Raw genomic sequence first — 20,707 nt, 5'->3', positions numbered from 1 at the left:
TGCCAAAATAAAAAGAGAATTTTTTTTTTCTATGCTTTTAATGGTGATTGTGTTGGGGGGGCGGAATAAAAGAAGATGACTCACAGGACTTCTAGTAAGATTTAACAAAGAATTCACGAGGTTGTAATCCTGGTTTGGACGAACAACTGTGGCCTCTGGCAACTCAGGGACACTGAGGTTTTCCAAGCTCGTGGACAGGTCACCCATCTGACGAGAAGGCTCATCTTCTAAGTCTGTGTGCTCTGTTCCAGAAGCACCCGACGATTCCTCTGGCTGACAGGACTGGCCTGTATCTGTTGACAAGGAATCTTGACCTTTTAATACATCTTCTGAAATTGCATTTGGGCCTCCTTGGGAAGCCAGTGATTTAAACTTGTTCTGAAAAGGAATACATGTTTTATAAGATTCATGTCAAAAACCTTATAGAACAGAAATCATATTTTAATGAGTTTTCCTATAATTAACACTCAATATCTGGCCACTGTCACAACAGATAAAACTGTTATGACAAATGAAAATACCCAGACTTAAACAAACTGTGCTTTAGATGTCTTAAAATTACATAGGTGTTTATCATAGTCTTCAGAATAGGATCTATAAAATGTTTTACACTGACTGTAAACAATGAACAATATTAGTAATAATTATTTGACTGCTACTGAAAACAACTGATGTTAGTGAGGAAAAAATAAGATTCAGGAAGTTTCAGTTGCCGTTAATTGTTTTCTCATCTCTGGCCTACTAAAAATAAATAGCCGTAATGCTGATTCTTCCAAAATTAGTTTCTAAGATGATTTTTCTAAGGCTTTTCCTAATACCTCTGCTCTGTAAATATAACTCAATACCCTGAGGACATTCTTGCTAGTATTTTTGAGGGTAAAAACGAAGATCTGCTTGAACACAGCCAAACACAAAAAGAACCTAAACTGAAGCAAATCATTAGTTTCCAGGCAAAGGTTTCTTGCTTTCCATTTAAACGTAGGAGCAAAAAAATCAAATCACACATTTCATATCGTAGTTTTTATGAATGTCAAATTCAGACATTCACACAATTTAGAATTCATCATAAATCAGCTTCTCTGCAGGACCTATCAGAGTGCTTCATCACAGAAGTGCATTAAATGCTGAATAAAGTCAAAGTTCCACTTCCAAAATTATATGATAGATATTATAAATCACTTTTATTGCTATTAAAAGTATAGTTTCAGTCAGTTCAGTCGCTCAGTCGTGTCCAACTCTTTGCAACCCCATGAATCGCAGCACGACCAATCTTGTTGAGAAATTGGGCTCATAGCACATATATTAAAAGAAAACAATCCTATGGAACTAAATGAATATTCCAACCAACTTCCCAATTTCCTAAGAAGTCAACTGTGTATCATAGTTTTTATGAATGTCAAATATTTTATTCCATCTAAAATGTTAATACTGTTGTTGGGAGTAGCATCTCGGATAAGAATGGCAAGAGGAAGAACAATCCTGGGGTCACAAAGAGTCGGACGTGACTAAGCAACTAACACTTTCACTTTCAGCACTCACTCCCTGAACTATTGTTTCTCAACTCAGGACTGCTGGTTTTCTGCGGGTCTTGATAAAAACGCAGAATGAAAATATCTGGAGGTGGAACCAAGGGATCTGCATTTTAAGAAAAGCTCTGCAAGCAAGTAGGAATTCAAAACCTTTGACAGTTCCAATCTATCTGTCTGGGGCCCTTTCTTACCACATAGCCTGATTAAACTGTGTGAGTCACACAACGGACTTCCCTATCTTTACTCCTTTCCTTGTGCTTGCCCATTCTTATTTAAACATCTTTCAAGGCTCATTTCAAGGACAACCTCTTCCATGCTCCCTCCTAATGACCAAGGCAGATGTAATCTCTTCATCCTGTGAAGTTTTAGGGGCATTTACTCTGTATCTTTCTTATGATACTCGCCTTCTTAGATTACAGTATTTGAACATTAGTCTTCACTCATCACCAGACTACCGAACTCCTTTACAGCAAAGAATGTTTCTAACTTATCTACCATCTGCTTTTAACTCATAGCAAATGCCATCAACTGGCTGATGTAAATGAAGCGAGAGATTAGATTTCAAGGGATATATACTTGAGAAATGCAAAGTACTTCTATTACTAGTGAAAGTGAAAGTCGCTCAGTTGTGCCCGACTCTTTGCAACCCCGTGACTACACAGTCCATGGAATTCTCTAGGCCAGAATACTGGAGTGTGTAGCCTTTCTCTTCTCCAGGAGATCTTCCCAATCCAGGGATCGAACCCAGGTCTCCAGCAATGCACGCAGATTCTTTACCGGCTGAGCCACAAGGGAAGCTCTATTACTATCATACTAGTAATAAAGCTGCATGTCTCAAAAGATTCATTCATTAAATGTGTTAATTAAACAGTTATTGTGCATTGTGCTAAATACCAGAGAAGCTATCGGGACTCAAAGATTAATAAAATAGAATCCTTGTCCTCAAGGAGCTTACTGACCAGGAAGAGAAAATAAAAGGCACATAAATGACTCTAATGCCAGGGAGACTGTAATAACTGCCATTAAAAGCATTAAAATTAATACTAAAAGCATAGGAATAGTCCAGTCAGTTCAGAAAATGGAGTCACCTACCACCTCAGGCTTTGGAGAAGTAGGTGTTATAAAAATGCGGGATCACAGCAGGCATGACCCTAATTCAGAAGGGTGGTTTTTATACTGAGGTCTACATGTAAATGTTTCTCTGAAGACAGGCAGCCATGCATATGCCTGCAAATTTTCAGTTTCTGATCTATGGCTGTGTACTTCTGAAACAAGTATCAGAGATTCTGAGAAAATCTTCTTAAAGCTTAAGCTTGGAAAAAAAATCTATGCATCTAAAGTAATTTGGTTACCTAAGAAAACTTAAGTAAAAATGAACTTTGAGAAGAAAAATCTCACCGTTAGCCAAATGAAGATATTTGATATGTTTATATCACAAAGGTATTACAGTCATTTTGAAGAAAAATTTTCAAAATACATGTCATGAAAAACAGGTATTCATAGTCCTTAACACTAACTTAGAAATTTAAATCCATGCAATTTTGCAGCTTGGTAAGGTAGGTGCTTACCTACCTGCAGTAACATTTCAGAATAATATCCTGAATTACTTACTCAATAAAATGAAATAAAAAATGAACCCATCTATTACAATGGCTAAAAGTTTTAAAAACAAAACAACAACAAAAACCTTGACAACACCCACTCTGACAAGGACATGGAACAACAGCTCTCATATGTTGCCCCTGCTGCAAAATGATAAACCCACTTGGAAAGAGTTCTGCAAATACACACTTACTACTACATGACCCAGAAATCCTACTCTTACGTACTTCCCAAAGTGAAATGAAAATCTAAGTCCACACAAAAATCTGTGAATATTTACAATGGCTTCATTCGTAATTATCTCAAACTGGTCCATAAATCCCTTGACTGGTGAATGGATAAACAACTGTGATACATCCATACAACAGAATACTACTCAGTAGTATAAAGTAGTATCCGTTTGTGACCAAACTCATAGAAGACTCTCAAATGCATGGAAGGGAAATAAAGAAAAACCAGACTCAAAAGGCTGACTATATTTTTATGACTTTCTGAAAAAGAGAAAACTTGGAATGAAAACAGATCAATGAGTGCTAAGGGCAGAGGTAGAAATAGGATGACCAGGAAGGGACATGAGGTAAGGTGATGGAGCTGCTGTTTATCGTGACTGCAGTGGTGGTTATAAAACTGTACGTGTCTGTCAAACTCACAGAATCAGAGAGACTGAGTTGTACTGTGTATAACACACCTCAATTAAAAAAAAAAGATTAAAAAAACCTTTTTTAAAAACTAAAAAACACCAACATTTTCCCTAATATATTTCTAAATGACTACTGCTAAAAAAAAGTAAACGAAAGCAGGAAAAACAGAAGAGTTATTTTCTAATTTAAAACTGGAAATAAAATCCAAATATTAACTGATTTAAGTAAATCACAATTTGTTAACTATGGCTAGGAAAAGATAGTACCAATTAGCAGAGCAATCCCAATGCTACACCAGGGTGGGGAGGTGACTCGTGATGTTTCACATCTTGTCCAGATCTGCACACACCATTCTTACCCTAGGTCAGGTTACCCACACACCACGCTTGAGCAAGCCTGGCTGAAAATATGATAGCTTAAAAATTCCCATGACTTCCCTCTTCCACTTTTGCCCTCCGAGCTGTGCTCCTAAGCTGTAGCTTTGTATTTGTCCAGCCCCTGTTCTGCTCCCTATATGTGGGTTCAGTCACATTCTTTGAGAGTAGTTTTTCTCTGGAGATTTCAGGTTAAAATAAAACAGTACTCTTAAATGAAAATAATTCTGGGAAAAAAAAGAAAACAATTCTGGGGAAGTAAAACAGGCTATCTGTTACTCACAAAATGTAATTCCTTCTAATATTATTTAGAGAATTCAATTCTTATGGTAATTTTAATACACACATACTTTGAAGGTTGACAAGAAGTAAACTATACCTCCAGAAAAAAATTAACCAAATAGGGATCTTGTTTCAGCTTTGCACACACAATGCAGAGAAACTGAATTTCTTCATTTTCTGTTGGTGTTGCAAGGACTTCACCACACAGTCGAATTAACTTCTGTCAAAAAAAATTTAAAACAAAATTTTAAACTTAGGCTATTTCTTTAAATAAACATCTAAACAGCCATTCATTCACCATCAGGATATTTAAAATTTTCAAATAATGCAAATACATTGCATTTTTCAGAAAGAACATTATTTGCAATCACCTATATCAAACAGGTACTAGTATTAAGTTTTTCAAATATGTTATTCTAAAAAATTAGCGAGGTATTTAATAAACTTCTTGACATGTCGTGGAAGTAAGTAAATGGTAAAATTAATGCATAAAATTTTAAGAGAGAAATATAAAGACATGAAGTGCATTTAATACAATGTCATGCATCAAGAAAGCTCAAGTATCAACATTTGCTACTTTGCATGTTATTTTTACTCTTAGAAAAATCATATAAAATTATTTCTATGCAAAAAGCAGTGAACCAAATAGCTTTATGTAAAGGGAACAAACTACCTGCACTGGCCTGTGCACGTTAATGTGTGGAAGTAGTGGCTGCCGGATTTTCCCCAAAAGTTTGGTATAGAACACCAGAACTTGTTGTTTCATTCCTGGAGGACACTGGGAAAAACAAAAACAAACAAGAAAAAAAAATAGACAATGCAAACTTATTACTCAAAAGCTTGAAAAAAATCAGAGGCAATATATGTGAATATATTCCACCTTCAAAAATCAATGCAATTAGACAGTTAATGACTTTGTCTAAATAAAATTCTCAATCAAATTATTACTGACTGGTATGCTATAAATAAAATTATAAGAGTGTGTGAGACCATAGACTGATGTAATCACAAACAGCAATGTGATAATGTGCCATGGAGATTGGAGTTTGGTTCAGGTAATGCCAAGCTGTTAATATTCTAAATGCTAGGGTAAAAGAAAACTCCCTGGCCCAGGCAAAGGCAGCATCTTATCACTTACATTTATGACAGATAATCAATAACCTTTCATCATATATATGGAGGAGTAAATAAAGTCTAACACATATATGTAAATAAAGGAATCCTATGTATAAATGGCTGTGATTTATTCTAACAATGCTATTTTAAATTAGTTGCAAAATTATTTACATTATGATTATTACAGGCAATGAATATTTAATAAATAAGTTTTGATAACATGCCAATTGTTTTAAATATTTGCTGAAAGGCAGATAAACCTGACGATTACGCATGCTGTAAATTAAGAGAGTATGAGTTAGCAAGGTTATACGTTCTAAAATTAACCTGCTTATGTTGACTCAGATTTAAAATAGTCACAAAATATTTCCAAAACATCACCATAGACACATTATATGGAAATAGCATAAGCTATAATCCTAAGCACAACAGTATGTGAAGACAGTAAATACCTTAAGTTATTCAGATAAACACAATATTTATAATCACCAATATCAAAATAAATTTTCCAGTAGTATAATTACTAACATTTGCTCAGAAATTGATTAATATTTGTTCAATATAATGTTGCATAATCTCTCTCTCTACAAAGGACAGGAAAAAGGAGGGAGGAAGGGAACAAATTGGAAGATACTAGTGAATAGATATTTAGCTAGAAAATAAATAATAAATAATATTTAGCTGAACGAATCTAACCTAAAAATGAATTAGAGAATTACAGACTTAATTAAAAGGAAATCGTCTTTAATACGACTTTATAATTCTATTTGGTGTTTAAACATCTGTTTGAGGTTTCTTTCATTTGATTTTCACATATATTACAGAAATTCACAGAACAGAAGCACCAATTTTTAGAGCTGGGGGAGGCCCCTGGCTGATCACCTCTTTGTTTTTAAAGAGGAGGAAGATTCATCAGAGACTTACTTGAACTGGTTCTATTCATCAGAAGTGTTAATGTCAGAATGATCAGTGACATTTTCTTTCAGGATTATGAAAAATAATTTTTGTAACCCAATATTCAATGGGATCCTTCTCATTTCCTTTGATTCTGAGCATTTGCACTTGAGTAGATTTTTATAAATGTTTACATTGTAATTCTAAGCAGCCTAAGTACCAGTTGTCTAGAGGATTTGGGAGCTTTGCTATCTCTATGGAAAGGCCATACAACTTTCTTTTTTTTTTTTCATGTACTGACTTGAATCCTTCCGTGCTTAATATATACCTCTACAGTTAAATTCAGTGCTTGGCAGCTTCTTTATCTCTAAGACATGAAAACATATATTACACGTACTTGCCTAAGAACATCATGTGGATTAGGAACTTACATCAGCTTTCCCTAAGGTATATAATGTTTCCAAGATCTTGTGATGAAGTAAATATTCCATACATGGCCCCGTCTCTCCAAATTCCCGTTCATTTTCTTCTTGTACTAAGATAACTAACATCTGTTCCAGATGAGATGGAATATTTGTATCTGTCACCGGGGCTTTATCATCTAAAAGACATTCATCAAATATTCAAACATTTTTAAACTGTACATTTGCATCTAAAATGCTCTTTGTATTTCCCTGTTTCTATTCAGAGAAAAATCTGAATTGTTCACACGGGTGAGGTTTATATCGTATTCAAACACAATCTATATTCTGAAAGATATTCTAAAGCTAATACTCATGCATAATAATTCAGAAAAGGAACCACTTATGGGGTATAGAAATGAAAACATGATCAGAAAAAAATACAAATAACATCAGAACTTTGTATGCATTTATAATTTAAAAAATGTTATTTCAATTAGCCAGTTCAGAAGATCTAAACTTTCAGTTCAGTTCAGTCACTCAGTTGTGTCCAACTCTGCGACCCCATGGGCTGCAGCACACCAGGCCTCCCTGTCCATCACCAACTCCTGGACTTTACTCAAACTCATGTCCATTGAGTCAGTGATGCCATCCAACCATCTCATCCTCTGTCGTCCACTTCTCCTCCCGCCTTCAATCTTTCCCAGCATCAGGGTCTTTTCCAATCAGTCAGTTCTTTGCATCAGGTGACCAAAGTATTGGACTTTGAGCTTCATCAGTCCTTCCAATGAACACTCAGGACTTATCTCCTTTAGGATGGACTGGCTGGATCTCTTTGCCGTCCGAGGGACTCTCAAAAATCTTCTCTAACACCACAGTTCAAAAGCAGCAATTCTTCAGCGCTCAGCTTTCTTTATAGTCCAATTCTCACATCCATACATGACTACAGGAAAAACTATAGCCTTGACTAGACGGACCTGTGTTAGCAAAGTAATGTCTCTGCTTTATAATATGTTGTTTAGGTTAGTCATAACTTTTCTTCCAAGTAGTAAGCGTCTTTTAATTTCATGGCTGCAGTCACCATCTGCAGGGATTTTGGAGCCAAGAAAAATAAAGTCTGCCACTGTTTCCTCATCGACTTGCCATGAAGTGACGGGACCGGATGCCATGATCTTCGTTTTCTGAATGTTGAGCTTTAAACAAACTTTTTCACTTTTCCTCTTTCACTTTCATCAAGAAGCTCTTTAGTTCTTCTTCGCTTTCTGCCATAAGGGTGGTGTCATCTGCATATCTGAGGTTATTGATATTTCTCCTGGTTATCTTGATTACAGCTTGTGCTTCTTCCAGCCCAGCATTTCTCGTGATGTACTCTGCATAGAAGTTAAATAAGCAGGGTGACAATATACAGCCTTGATATACTCCTTTTCCTATTTGGACCCAGTCTGTTGTTCCTTGTTCAGTTCTAACTGTTGCTTCCTGACCTGCATACAGGTTTCTCAAGAGGCAGGTCAGGTGCTCTGGTATTCCTATCTCTAAGAATTTTCCAGTTTGTTGTGATCCACACAGTCAAAGGCTTTGGCATAGTCAATAAAGCAGAAATAGATGTTTTTCTGAAACTCTCTTGCTTTTTGATGATCCAGAGGATGTTGGCAATTTGATCTCTGGTTCCTCTGCCTTTTCTAAAACCAGCTTGAACATCTGGAAGTTCATGGTTCACATATTGCTGAAGCCTGGCTTGGAGAATTTTGAGCATTACTTTACTAGCGTGTGAGATGAGTACAATTGTGCAGTAGTTTGAGCATTCTTTAGCATTGCCTTTCTTTGGGACTGGAATGAAAACTGACCTTTTCCAGTCCTGTGGTCACTGCTGAGTTTTCCATATTTCCTGGCATATTGAGTGCAGCACTTTCACAGCATCATCTTTTAGGATTTGAAATAGCTCCACTGGAATTCCATCACGTCCACTAGCTTTGTTCGTAGTGATGCTTCCTAGGGCCCATTTGACTTTGCATTCCAGGACATCTGGCTCTAGGTGAGTGATCACACCATCGTGATCATCTGGGTGGTGAAGATCTTTTTTGTACAGTTCTGTGTATTCTTGCCATCTCTAAACTTTAGGTCTCTTTACATAAAAATAGGTTGGCCTTGAATGTTAAGCTGAATAAGGTAGGATATGCGGAGAGGACAGGCTTGGTTTTGATCACTACTGCATTGCTTTGTGGGGTTCCCAGGTGGCACTAGTGGTAAAGAACCTGCCTGCCAATGCAGGAGACTTAAGAGACATGAGGGTTTGATCTCTGGGTCAGGAAGAGCCCCTGGAGAAGGGCATGGCAACCCACTCCAATAGTCTTGCCTGGAGAATCCCATGGACAGAGGAGCCTGGTGGGCTACAGTCCACAGAGTTGCAAAGAGTCAGACACGACTGAAGTGACTTAGCATGAACATTGCTTTGTAACACTGGGAAGTCAAGACTCGAACTGCCCCCAATTCATCTCCAGATTTGCAAACATGAAGAGCCCAAAGAAAAACCCTCTACGGAAAATTTCTGACATCTCCTCTCACCAGCAGATATCTGTTCCCAAAGTAAAAGCTGCTTCTCAGGAAAATTCTTACAAAATACTGATTTTTTTTTTTTTTAAGTAAAAATTCATGAATACTTTTAACATAGTAAAAACACATGATTTTACCAACCTAAATTTATTATATAAGGGTTAAATTATTCTTATAAAATGTGTTATAAAATGTTTAAATATAAAGTGTATTAGGGAATGACAGGTTTTTTTATGTCTCTATTGTTCTTTACTTAGTCCTGCTATAGTTTGTGCAATACAATCCTGGTGTGCTATGTATCTGATGATATAAAGCTTTGTCTGTACACTTACACATGTATGTGTACATATACACACACAGACTAAACCATAATACTAAAGCCTTATGGAGCAAACAAGGGAAAGAGAAGAGTCACTTGTGTTCCCAGGCGGACATATCAAATATGATTGAGTATGGGATAGTTATTAAGAGCATGAGTCCTGGACTTGGACAACCTGGATTCAAGTCTTGGCTCTGTCGCTTTTAGCTGGGTGACCTGGGCAAACTACTTAAGCCTCAGTACCAACATCTGTAAAATGGAGCTGATCAACACCAGCAACTGCTACTGTATGATTTCAGCGAAATAATGTGTGTGAAGCCCAGTGCCTTAGCACACAGTAAGAATTCAATAACGTTAACTTATGATGTCTCCATTTTCTTCTAAAATGAGTAGCCTAGGGCTAATAAAAAAGATGGTGTGTAATTTTATTTGAAATTTACTTTTTAAAAGTATTTTTCACCTGTTTTATATAAACATTCCAGGAAAGAATGAATATTTAAGCATGGTTTGATTACACATATTTATGGAGAAAAATAGTAAAAAAGGTCTTTTTTTTTTGAGAAATAAATGAACTATAACCTCAACTTGACAGGATTAAAATCCGAGCTCCCCAGAAGATCTAGTTTCTGCCGATCACTCTGACCACCCCAAACCATGTTTAGACCCCAGTGCCTTTGCATAAGCTATTCCTTCTACTGAAATGCCTTTGCCCTCCTTCTCGACCTCAAAACTTACTGCTCACCCTCAAGCCCAGGGTCAGACACCGCCTCCCAGTTTTCTCCCTGCTTCCTTCTCTCTCTGTGCCTGGCCCACTTTTTTGTCCCATACTTTATTGTAACATATACACTCGCTTTTGCTACGAGATTGAAAAAAAAAAAAAAAAAAAAAAAACCATTTAAAGCAAGAACTTACAGGCCTTCTTTTAAAGTATTTCCTTAAGACTATGGAGGGGTGAAAAACTCACAAGGGTTAAGAATAGTCATTTTTTGAAAAGACTGCTCCTGTCAAAAAACTTTTCTATAGATCTGCCGTCTAAACATCTAAATTAAGGTCAAAATTACATTTTATATTTAAAGGTATATATATAGATAGTTTGACTATCACTTATTACATAAAAATGAGGAATTTCTTACTTTTAAAGAATTATCTATGACTCTACCAACTTGCCAAATCAACTTTTTTTTTTTCTTCATGTATCCTTTCAGTTAAAAAAAATACGTGTTCAATCTGCACATCCACTAGTGTTTACCTCTATATTCCTAACGGGAGCCCACAGGGCTATGGAGCAAGGTTACTACTCTATTTCCTATTTCAGAGGTTGCCAAACTTCAGCTCATGGAACAAACGCAGCCTTGTCATCCGCTTTAATAAAGTTGTACTGGAACAAAAGAATGCTCTTCTTTTAATGTGTTCTGGAAGGTTGCTTTTGCACTGTAACAACAGAATTGAATAGTTGCAACAGAGACTGTATGGCCTACAAAGCCTAAGATATTTACTGTCTGGCCCTTTACAGAAAAATTTTGCCAAACTTTGACCTAATTTATTCACATTTCCCCATATTCGCTCTTCAGCCTATTCACTGAGATTGAAGCACAAAGAAGATAATTTCCAAAGATGTCCACACCATGTCCACTCTGTTCCTGCACTGACACCCATGTGTTTTCCTTTCTGCCTTAAATTTATGGATGAGCTGTCCACAAGCCTATGAAGCCTTCACTAACGCACTAGGAGCCCATAACCCACTTGCCAACTTAAGGATATGGCTCAGAAAGTATCTCCTATGACTCTCGTGCCCACCTTTCCTTTTCTACTAGCTCATTCTCACCAAAGTACAAATGACAGTACTTTCCATCTAAAAAAAAAAAAAAAAAAAATTAACCCCCCCGCCCTCACCCTCCCTACCCCCCGCCGCCAAGGCAGAGCACTTCTCTCTGCGGCTATTGATCTGTCTCTCAGCTCTCCTTTCCACTAACACTCCTCAAGACAGCAGTCTTCGCACACTATCCAAATATGTTCTCTGTCCACTGTCTCTTACACTTCGTCCAATCAGGTCTCCTCTCTCTTTCTTGCTATTAAAAGGGCTCTTATCAAGACCACCGATGAGCTCCTCATGGCTGAATCCAATGATCCATTCCTAGCCTTCATCAACTTGACATCATTAGACACTTTGATCCTTCTCTCCGCTTCCAGCTTCAAGGACACCATTCTCTCTTGGCAGTCTGGCGCATCACTGGCAAAAGCAAAATCTCCTTTGCTTGCTATCATTCTCATTTTCCTAATCGCTGAACACTGAGTATGAGGGCTCAGTTCCTGAATACTTTTTTCTTCCATCTGTCTGTAGCTACGCTGGGTAATCTCAGCCAGGCTTGTGGCTTTAAATCCCACTTACATGCTGATGCCTCTCAATTTCATGTCTATAGTTTACGGCTCCACCCTAAATCCCAGATCCCTCTTTCTTACTGTCTGCTTGACAATATCCAACTGCACATATAATGGGTGTCTCAAACCAAAAAAGTCCAAAATGCTCTCACAAACCTGCTCCTCCTGGAGTCTCCTCATCCCATTCTCAATGAGTGCTCCTTCTATTATTCCAACTGCCTAAGCCCCAACAGTTGGAGTTACCCTTGATTCTTATTCTTTCATACCCAATATTCAATCCATCAACAAATTTCTTCAAAATATACCCAGAGTACAATCATTCTCAACACATCCACCCTGGTCTGAGCCACCGACATTGCTCAGACCATTGCAACAGTCCCCTAACTGTTCTACCAACTTCACCTCTGCACACTTGCAATCTAAGTTTCTTGCAGAAGCCAAAGAGATCTACACCTGTGGTGGATTCATGTCAATCTATGCCAAAACCAATACAGAATTGTAAAGTAAAAATTAAAAATAAATAAATAAATTTAAAAAAAATTAAAAAAAAAAAAAAAAAGCCAATAATGTTACACCTCTGCTCAAAACCCTTTAAAGGCTCCCCATCTGAGAGTAAAGGCCAAAGCCCTCACAATGGCTTACAAGGCCTTAGGTGAACCTGCGCCCCTGCCCCGTTGACGTTATCTCCTCCCGTGTCTCTCTGTGTTCGCGTTGCTCCAGCCACACTTCCTGCGGTCCTGAGCACACTCCAAGTGCTGTGCCCTGCAGCCTCAGGGCTTGTGCACAAAGCGCTCTCCTGGATCTTTTCCCTAGACACCTCCAGGCTTGCTTCCTCCTTCCTGCAGATTCGGCTCAGAAGTCACCTGGGGTAATGAGGATTTCCCTAATCTTAGAGAGCCGTCTGTCTCCGATGGCTCTGTCCCCACTCCCCAAACACTCCCACCCCTTTCAGCCTGCTTCATTTTCTCCTTAGCACTCATCATCTGACACACTATGTGAACCTGTCTATTGTTGGCTTCCTCCTAATCCGTATGTCTCAGAGAAGGGAACAGCAACCCACCCCAGGATTCTTGTCTGGAGAATCCCATGGACAGAGGAGTCTGGCAAGCTCCAGTCCATGGTGTCTCAAGAGTCGGACATGACACAGTGATTAATACAATCAACATATCCGGGCTTCCCAAGTGGCTCACTGGTAAAGAGTCAGCCTGTCAATGCAGGAGACACAGGGTTCCATCCACGGGTTGGGAAGATCCCCGGGAGAAGGAATGGCAACCCACTCCAGTATCCTTGCCTGGAAAGTTCCATGGACAGCGGAGCCTGGCAGGCTATAGTCCATGGAGTTGCAAAGAGTCAAACACAATTTAGCAACTAAACAACAACCATCAATATACAAGCTCTGTTAGGACAGATATTTTTGTCTATTTGAGTGACATACCGCCCAGTGCCCAGAACAACACTTACACATAGTAGGTGTTAAACAGCTGTATTTTTGAATGAGAAGAATTAAAATAAATTGCTTATAAGTTTCATGCAAAATAACTTTGAAGAGTAGTTTGTATGTATTTTAATATTTCATAAATTTTCTGTTTAATATCAGCATGATTTCTTACCTGAAGTCTCTATATAGTAATGGGTAATTGCTTTCCAGTGGTAAACAAAATCTTCTTGTAAAGGAAGAGAAGGTGCAAGCTACACAAACACAAACAAAAAGACCACAACAATTAAGAAAATGGCATTAAAATCTTCATATTAAATATAACTGTATTTTTCTACTAATGATGCAAAAACAGCATATTAATAAGGAATGAGCTTTAATTTGATTCTGTATGTCAAATATCAAGGAGAAATAAAAACAATGTCAAATCCAAGAAAGTAAAATAATTTATTAAGAAAGAGGAAAAACACATTTATCAGTGTTATTCGTAATTATAGTATTGGGTTTTTTTCTCCTTCTCTGCAAGTAGTTACTATACATGACTTCAAAAGTAACAGAGTTAAAGGAAAACACACAATATTCTATTACTAAAGTATCAGGAAAATGAAATTATTGATAACCAGGGATCTTTGTACCTAGGACTTTGAAATGCAAAACAGTAAAAAGCTGCTATGTAACTAGTTACACATCACCATTACTAAAATATATACCAAAGTCAACCCTGTAATCAGATTAAAACTGTTCTCTATTTTCAGTGACATACAGAAGTAAATCTTTTCTTTTTAAGCCTAGATTAGGCAGTGCATATTTTTAGCAAAATGACCACATGAACAAGACACTACCAATTTAAATTCCACAAAGTCAAAAATGTCTCACATTTTGATTTTGAAATTTACTTCAGAAGTTTTAGGGCCAAAATTATATCCCTTCAACCATCTCATTGCAAACTTACAAGTATTTTAAACGGGTATTAAACGGATAGAAAAAGATTTGGATGCACCTTTACAATATTTTCTCTTCTTTAAAATGAGTGACAGAGAGAGAAAGCTCTCCTAGTCCTAGCACTGTCAATAAATTTTCATCAGAAAGTACAGCTGACCCAGTTTTTGTAATAGCAAATAGGTTTCCATTTTGGGAACCTCAACTATGGCAGCGTAATCTTCCATTTTCACAGATTCATCTAAACAGATGACCTCAGAGGTCATGTTACTTCTGACCTTCTACTTGTTTCATTTTGATTGGTTCTCCCATAAAGACCTCAAAGTTCAAAACCTTTCAAAACAATTTCCAAACTACTGAGTAAATTATAAACATTGGTCATGATATCCTAAGTGTTTCAATCCAGAAGATGAAACGCAATCAGAAAACAAATGGACCTGAAAATTTTTCTGCAATCATCAACATCTTTCTGCCAGCTTTTTCATACGAGCCTATTCACACCACTCTGAATAGTACTGCATTAAGAGAATGTAAATATTCATCTCATTTCCAAATAGAAGGCTATAAAAAAACTTTAAAGACTTTAAGATCCTTAACAATGGAGTTAAAAATCTTTGGGGTTACTATACTTCAGGAACATGGAAAGAGAAAACTCGTGGGAGACTGAGAAAAAAATCAGAGAAATAAGAAAGAATTGATTTGGGAAAATAATCTTCCTGAAACTTTTAGATTAAAAAGTCAGTTTTAATCAGCTACTTATTTTTAGAATCTTCCTCAAAATATATAGAATTTCTCTTGTATTATAGACCTTTTAACACACTAGTTTTATGCAGTATTATTATTAATCAATTAATTCTGTATTAGAAATTGGGACAAACCCAAATGAAATTTGGTGTTTCAAAAACTGTACTGAGTTTCTTAAGTATAAATATTATGCTTTGTTTAATTTTTCCAAAGGAATTTCCAGAGTATATCACTTTCCCGGAGAAATCTGGCCAGACTTCCTGCCAAGGGCACAGTCCTTTCCACACATGCTTGTGGCATCCTCTCCCTGACTGATGGCTCCCTCTCTCCCAGCCCTGAGCCCATGCTGGTGACTGTTGAGTTATCCATCTCCTCCACTAGATTGTGAACTCAATGAGTTTACAAAGATTATATCATCTTGTTCATCCGAACCCCCGGTTTCCAAGTCAATGATGGCGCATAGTAAGCGCTGAGTAATGTTTATTGAGTGGATACAGGGCAGCTGCTGCCATTTAGTGAGCAGTTACATGCCAGGGCTTCCCTCCTGGCTCAGATGGTAAAGCATCTGCCTGCAATGCGGGAGACCCCGGTTCGATCCCTGGGTCGGGAAGATCCTCTGGAGAAGGATATGGCAACCCACTCCCGTACTCTTGCCAGGAAAATTCCATGGACGGAGGAGCCTGGTAGGCTACAGTCCATGGGGTCGCTAAGAGTCGGACACGACTAAGCGACTTCACTTTTCTTTCACTTTTATGTGCCAGGCACAGTGCCAAAGTTTACACTTACATGTGGTCTTAAATTCTCACAATAAACTTCGACTTTTCCCAAACAAACTTTTGTCAAGACTTAGAGCCATTCACTGACCTGCGGAAGGCAACACTATTGGTAATTAAAAACCTGGAGGTCTTTCCCCAAAATACCTACTACACAAAAGGACCTACCTAGCTGATAACTCCAGAGAAGGCATTGGCACCCCACTCCAGTACTCTTGCCTGGAAAATCCCATGGATGGAGGAGCCTGATAGGCTGCAGTCCATGGGGTCGCTAAGAGTTGGACACGACTGAAGGGACTTAGCAGCAGCAGCTGATAACTCAGATGAGAAGTAGTGTTCTCAGAGCCACGCCTGCAGCCTCACAAGCATCATCAACATTCCATGCCCAACTCTTTTAAATTGCTTCTTCCTCCAGGCAATTTTCTGACACCCACCCCCTCCTATCTCAAGTCTCACCTCCTCCAGGGAGCCTTCCAGTCCTAAGTGCTTGCTCCTCTCCTCCTACAGAACGCACTAACAGAACAATTATCCAAATAATAACAATAATGATTAACATTTATTAAGCACTTACTATGTGCCAGGCACTGCATTAAGTACTTGTCATTCTAACTTTCACAATTCTATCAGATAGGCCTAATTACTTCCATTTTACTGTGAGGGAAGCCCTGTGCTGCAGCCCATCGGATCCCAAAGAGTAGGACAGGACTCACTGACTGAACAACAAAAATGAGGAACTGAAACACACAAAGACTACGTAAGCTGTCCAGTGAAGAACTAGGGGCAGAGGCAAGCCTAGAACCCTGCTCTGTCTGGCTCTAGGGGCCAGGCCATAAGCTTGTGCATGGCTTATACTTCAACCTGTGCATCTGTTTTGCCTACCAATGCAGTCTCCCCGTGAACTCGCACTGTGCTTTCTTGATGGGCTCCTAAAACGTATGCTGCATGACTAAAGAATGACAGTTAAAGAGCACTTGCTGGAAAAGAATACACTTAAGAAAACACTACGTACGTTTCATTTGACATTTTAATTCCTACTGCAGAGTAGATTTTTAAGGAATTGCTAGTCTCAACAATCATCATTAAATCTTAATTATAATTTTACAAGAAAATAATAATGCATCCAAATTCCGAAAGATGACTTACCCTGAATTAACTAGTTAAGACAGATAAAACATTTTTTCCTGACATTGCCCTTTTATCCTCCTGGAGTAAATCTGCCTTCAAGGTTGGAACTGACGGGAATTACAAGATATTAGTCCCTGGCAGACTACCTCACACAGACCAAGGCCCTCAACAAATACGGAGTTGTACTAATGGAAGGCGTTTTATTTATCCTTTGGAGAAGCTGGGCTAAAATGATCCACCTCAGAACTAACTACATGAGAGGCCTGATTTCAGATTTGTGGCAACTAGCTAATTTCCTGACTCTTACTAGCCAATCATTTCTATACTGAAGGAAAATTACCATTTCTGATAAAGGAGTCAAGAGTTACATTACAGTTTTTGTTTTTGCTCAAGGTGTGAATTTCTCTCCTAAACTCAAAATGTAGCCTATCAGATTAATAACACATCTTCAAGTACTGATCTTTGAAAATATCTTAGTTGTATTTCATCCTTTTAAGTAGTTAACAGGAAGTGAGAAGAAACCATTAATTAAACAATAAGGAAAACGCTACACCTAAACCCTATTTAAATGAATGTGTATCTGGTTGACCCTAAAAAACACATCTGAAGGTGGATCCAATTGAATAAAAAAACCTAGGAAATAATAATACCACAATGGCTGAGAAAACATTATAGAGATTCATACAATGACACAACTGAAAAAAGGCCATGTCAGCATCTGTCTACAGGATTATCTTCCTTCTCTGTAGAACCCTGATAATCATAATTGCAATACTATATCAGAAAATACTAACTGGGCAAACAAATTAAAAGGCGGATAGACAAAAGCTAATGAACTGAGGAATGGTAAGATTAGGCCATAGAAAAAAAGTCAAGCAAATAAAGAAACAGAACTAAATAAATGGAAACCAATCTTGGTCTAGGGAAAAAAAAAGATATTCTTCAAATAACACAAAGATGGCTTATTCAGCATTACATATGGGTTCATTTCCAAGAGAATGGTAAACGTGAAAAGACAAAAAAAAAGCACGCCAAAAATTTTTCATTACATTTAACTGCCTATCAAAGTAAACTAGTAGGTATCACAATTGAAAACATTAATGCTAAGTAAATAAAAACATTACTTTTCTAAATGCAGTGCATTAACTCCCAGGGGCAGGTGAATATAATCCACTCTTTTTCTCACTAACCTCAGCAAAGCAGACAACCTGGATATTACAGAGGCAGAGTCAGACAATTTACATGGATAATTTGGGAGATGCTAACATACACAATTATAAGAAGATAATGCAGACAGAAAACACAGGCCTCAGGACAAAAATGAGTCTTTACTGTGAGAGCACTGAAAGCCATCTTTCTTTTTCTAAGTACTTATTTCTGTAAATATCAGCCTGAATTAGTATAGAATATAAATGATATAATAAATTCGTATTCCCAATTATCTCAGTATGAAGCTGTATTCAGTGTCAAAAAAGTAAATGATTCTTGATATTTTAAGTTAAGGAACAATATAAAATGTAAACATCACTGTTTTTTATAAATTTTAATTGAATTCTAAAAGTAAAGTGCTGTAGCAAGAGAGAAAAATTAAAAATTGCCTTAGAATCTAAGGCTATCATCTTCCTCAAGAGTAATACTGCTCTTCATTCATGAAAAACTGTCTTGCCTGATTTGATACATTCCTTTTCTCAAGAACCTGTAGCAGATCTAAAATGACTCTTAAACATGTCCCACACAGCACTTAAGAACTGTACAAAAGTTTTCCATTACTGAGTTTTAAAGATCCATTTTATTTTTATCTGGCCATAAAAACTGTTCTACTGCAAATTGTGTGTTTTCCCCCCTTAAAATTATGTAGATCTGAATGTGCTATGTCACCCAAAAGCTGAACACAGAAAGAGAATGACATTTTTAAAACTAGCCAAGTAGCACGTCTAGCAAAACTGCACTTGTTATGAACTTCACAGGGTGCATTTTTCGATTTGGGCATTTCTGCCAACCTAAAGTAAAACAACCGAAGTAAAGCAACGCGACCCCTTATCACTGAATCAGCAGGAAGACACGTTCTTATGAATTATTTCTCTTTTAGTCGTGTTAGATTTGAGTGCTGTCTCCCTATGCTGGTGTCTGAAATCCTTAAAGCGGGGTACAACTGCAGGAAAGACGAAAAGCGTCCAGGAAAGGAAGAGAAGAAAGGAAACAGATGGTCCTGGTGCTGGGTGAGGGCTTGGAAAATGTCTAAAGCACACTCAGTCAGACCTTCCAAATGCATTTCACACCGATCAAGGAGATCCAGCTGAGTTCGGCCGCCCGGCCTGCGAGAGCAAAACCTGGCTAGATTACGAAACCGGGGCGGGTGGGCTGCCTCCCTGCCAGAGCCGCGCCCCCCGGCAAGAGCACCCCGTCCTGGCCCCCCACCCCACCCCAAACAAAACAAAACAAATCCAAACAGTGTTAGGCCGTTTCTTTTGTCTCGGTCAACGCTGACCACTTTTTGAGGGAGAATGTTAACGGTCAGGGAGTCCGGGGTAGGGCCCCAAGACCTTGCCAGGTGCTCCCCGACTCCCCTGGTCCCATCGGAGTAATCAGACGACCCCCGATCCGGGCCGGGAGCGGTCGGTCCTCCCGGGGACTCCCGGCTGCCCTCTTAGAGCGAGAAAAAGGGCTCCACGCTGGCCCGGAGCAGGAAGGAGAGAAGGGGGTCAGCTCAGAGCCAGGCCCGAGGCCCCCGGCGCCCCGACGACCCCGCAGCGCCCGCCCCGGGCCTCTCTCCTTCGCGGGGCCGGGGACGCCGAGGGCCGCCGGGCCGAGGCCGCCAGGCTCTCTCTGCCCGGGGCCGGCGGCGGGGAACGTAGGCCGCCGCCATCCCCGGCCTGTCGTGCGCCCGCAGCCCCGCGGCCTTACCGCCTCCACGGCGTGCTGCAGGATGGAGGTGAACTTGGAGAACATCTTGTCCCGGGACTGCAGCAGCTTCTCCCGGGACGACCTGGAGAGCTCCTCGATCCGCCGCCGCCGCCCCTGCTGCGGCTGCCGGGGCCGCTCCAGAGTGAAGGCCGGTGCGGGGCGGGGAGGACGAGCAGAGGGCCGAGGCGGGCCGGCCCGGCCGCTTCAGGTGTGTTAGGGCGGCGCGGCGGCTCCGGCGGGCGCGGCGACGTGGCGGGCGGCGAGGAGGGCGTTCCGCGCGGACTCTGGGCCCCGCGACGCTCCGGCGGCGGTGGCTCCGGCTCCGGCTCCGGCTCCGGCTCCGGCTCGGACACGGTGGCAGCTCGGCTCGGGTTCCTTCCGCCCGCTCTGCCCGCCGCGGCCTGCAGGGGGCGCCACTGCGGCCTGGGGAGGGCCCCGCCAGGCCAGGCCGACCCTGTGGCTGGGCGGCCGGACGTCGCGGGGGCGGGAGAGGCACCCAGAGGTCGCGGCCCGCCTGGGGCCGGGAGTCGGGCCTGGCCGCTGCCGCCTCAGTCTCCTGCCCACACACTGTCATGCTTACGTTTAAGAACCATAGCCTTTCACACTGCGATTTGTTTCTCCAGTGGAAGTAAACGCTGATTTTGTAGGAAAACGAAGCCATATATGTATGTGGAATTCAGAGGTTAGTCTTTTAAGGGCA

General features: G+C 39.7%; 1 protein-coding gene across 1 annotated transcript in view; it reads right to left on the bottom strand.

The window, feature by feature from the left end:
* FHIP2A (FHF complex subunit HOOK interacting protein 2A) overlaps nucleotides 1–20,342 on the bottom strand; it is a 38,957-nt gene extending 18,615 nt beyond the window's left edge. Inside the window, exons 1-6 of the mRNA XM_040255077.1 lie at nucleotides 20,008–20,342; nucleotides 13,698–13,776; nucleotides 6,870–7,039; nucleotides 5,102–5,206; nucleotides 4,526–4,648; nucleotides 85–378 (exon numbers count right to left, since the gene is read on the bottom strand). Of these exons, the coding sequence (XP_040111011.1) occupies nucleotides 85–378; nucleotides 4,526–4,648; nucleotides 5,102–5,206; nucleotides 6,870–7,039; nucleotides 13,698–13,776; nucleotides 20,008–20,052 (816 nt within the window). The 5' untranslated portion in view covers nucleotides 20,053–20,342. The remainder of the gene's footprint in view (nucleotides 1–84; nucleotides 379–4,525; nucleotides 4,649–5,101; nucleotides 5,207–6,869; nucleotides 7,040–13,697; nucleotides 13,777–20,007) is intronic.
* Between the last annotated feature and the right edge of the window lie 365 nt (nucleotides 20,343–20,707).

Source organism: Oryx dammah, unplaced genomic scaffold, assembly GCF_014754425.2.
Source record: "Oryx dammah isolate SB20612 unplaced genomic scaffold, SCBI_Odam_1.1 HiC_scaffold_14, whole genome shotgun sequence".
NCBI lineage: Eukaryota > Metazoa > Chordata > Mammalia > Artiodactyla > Bovidae > Oryx > Oryx dammah.
The sequence above is the reverse complement of the archived record's forward strand: the minus strand, read 5'-3'. Positions and strand labels throughout refer to the sequence as shown.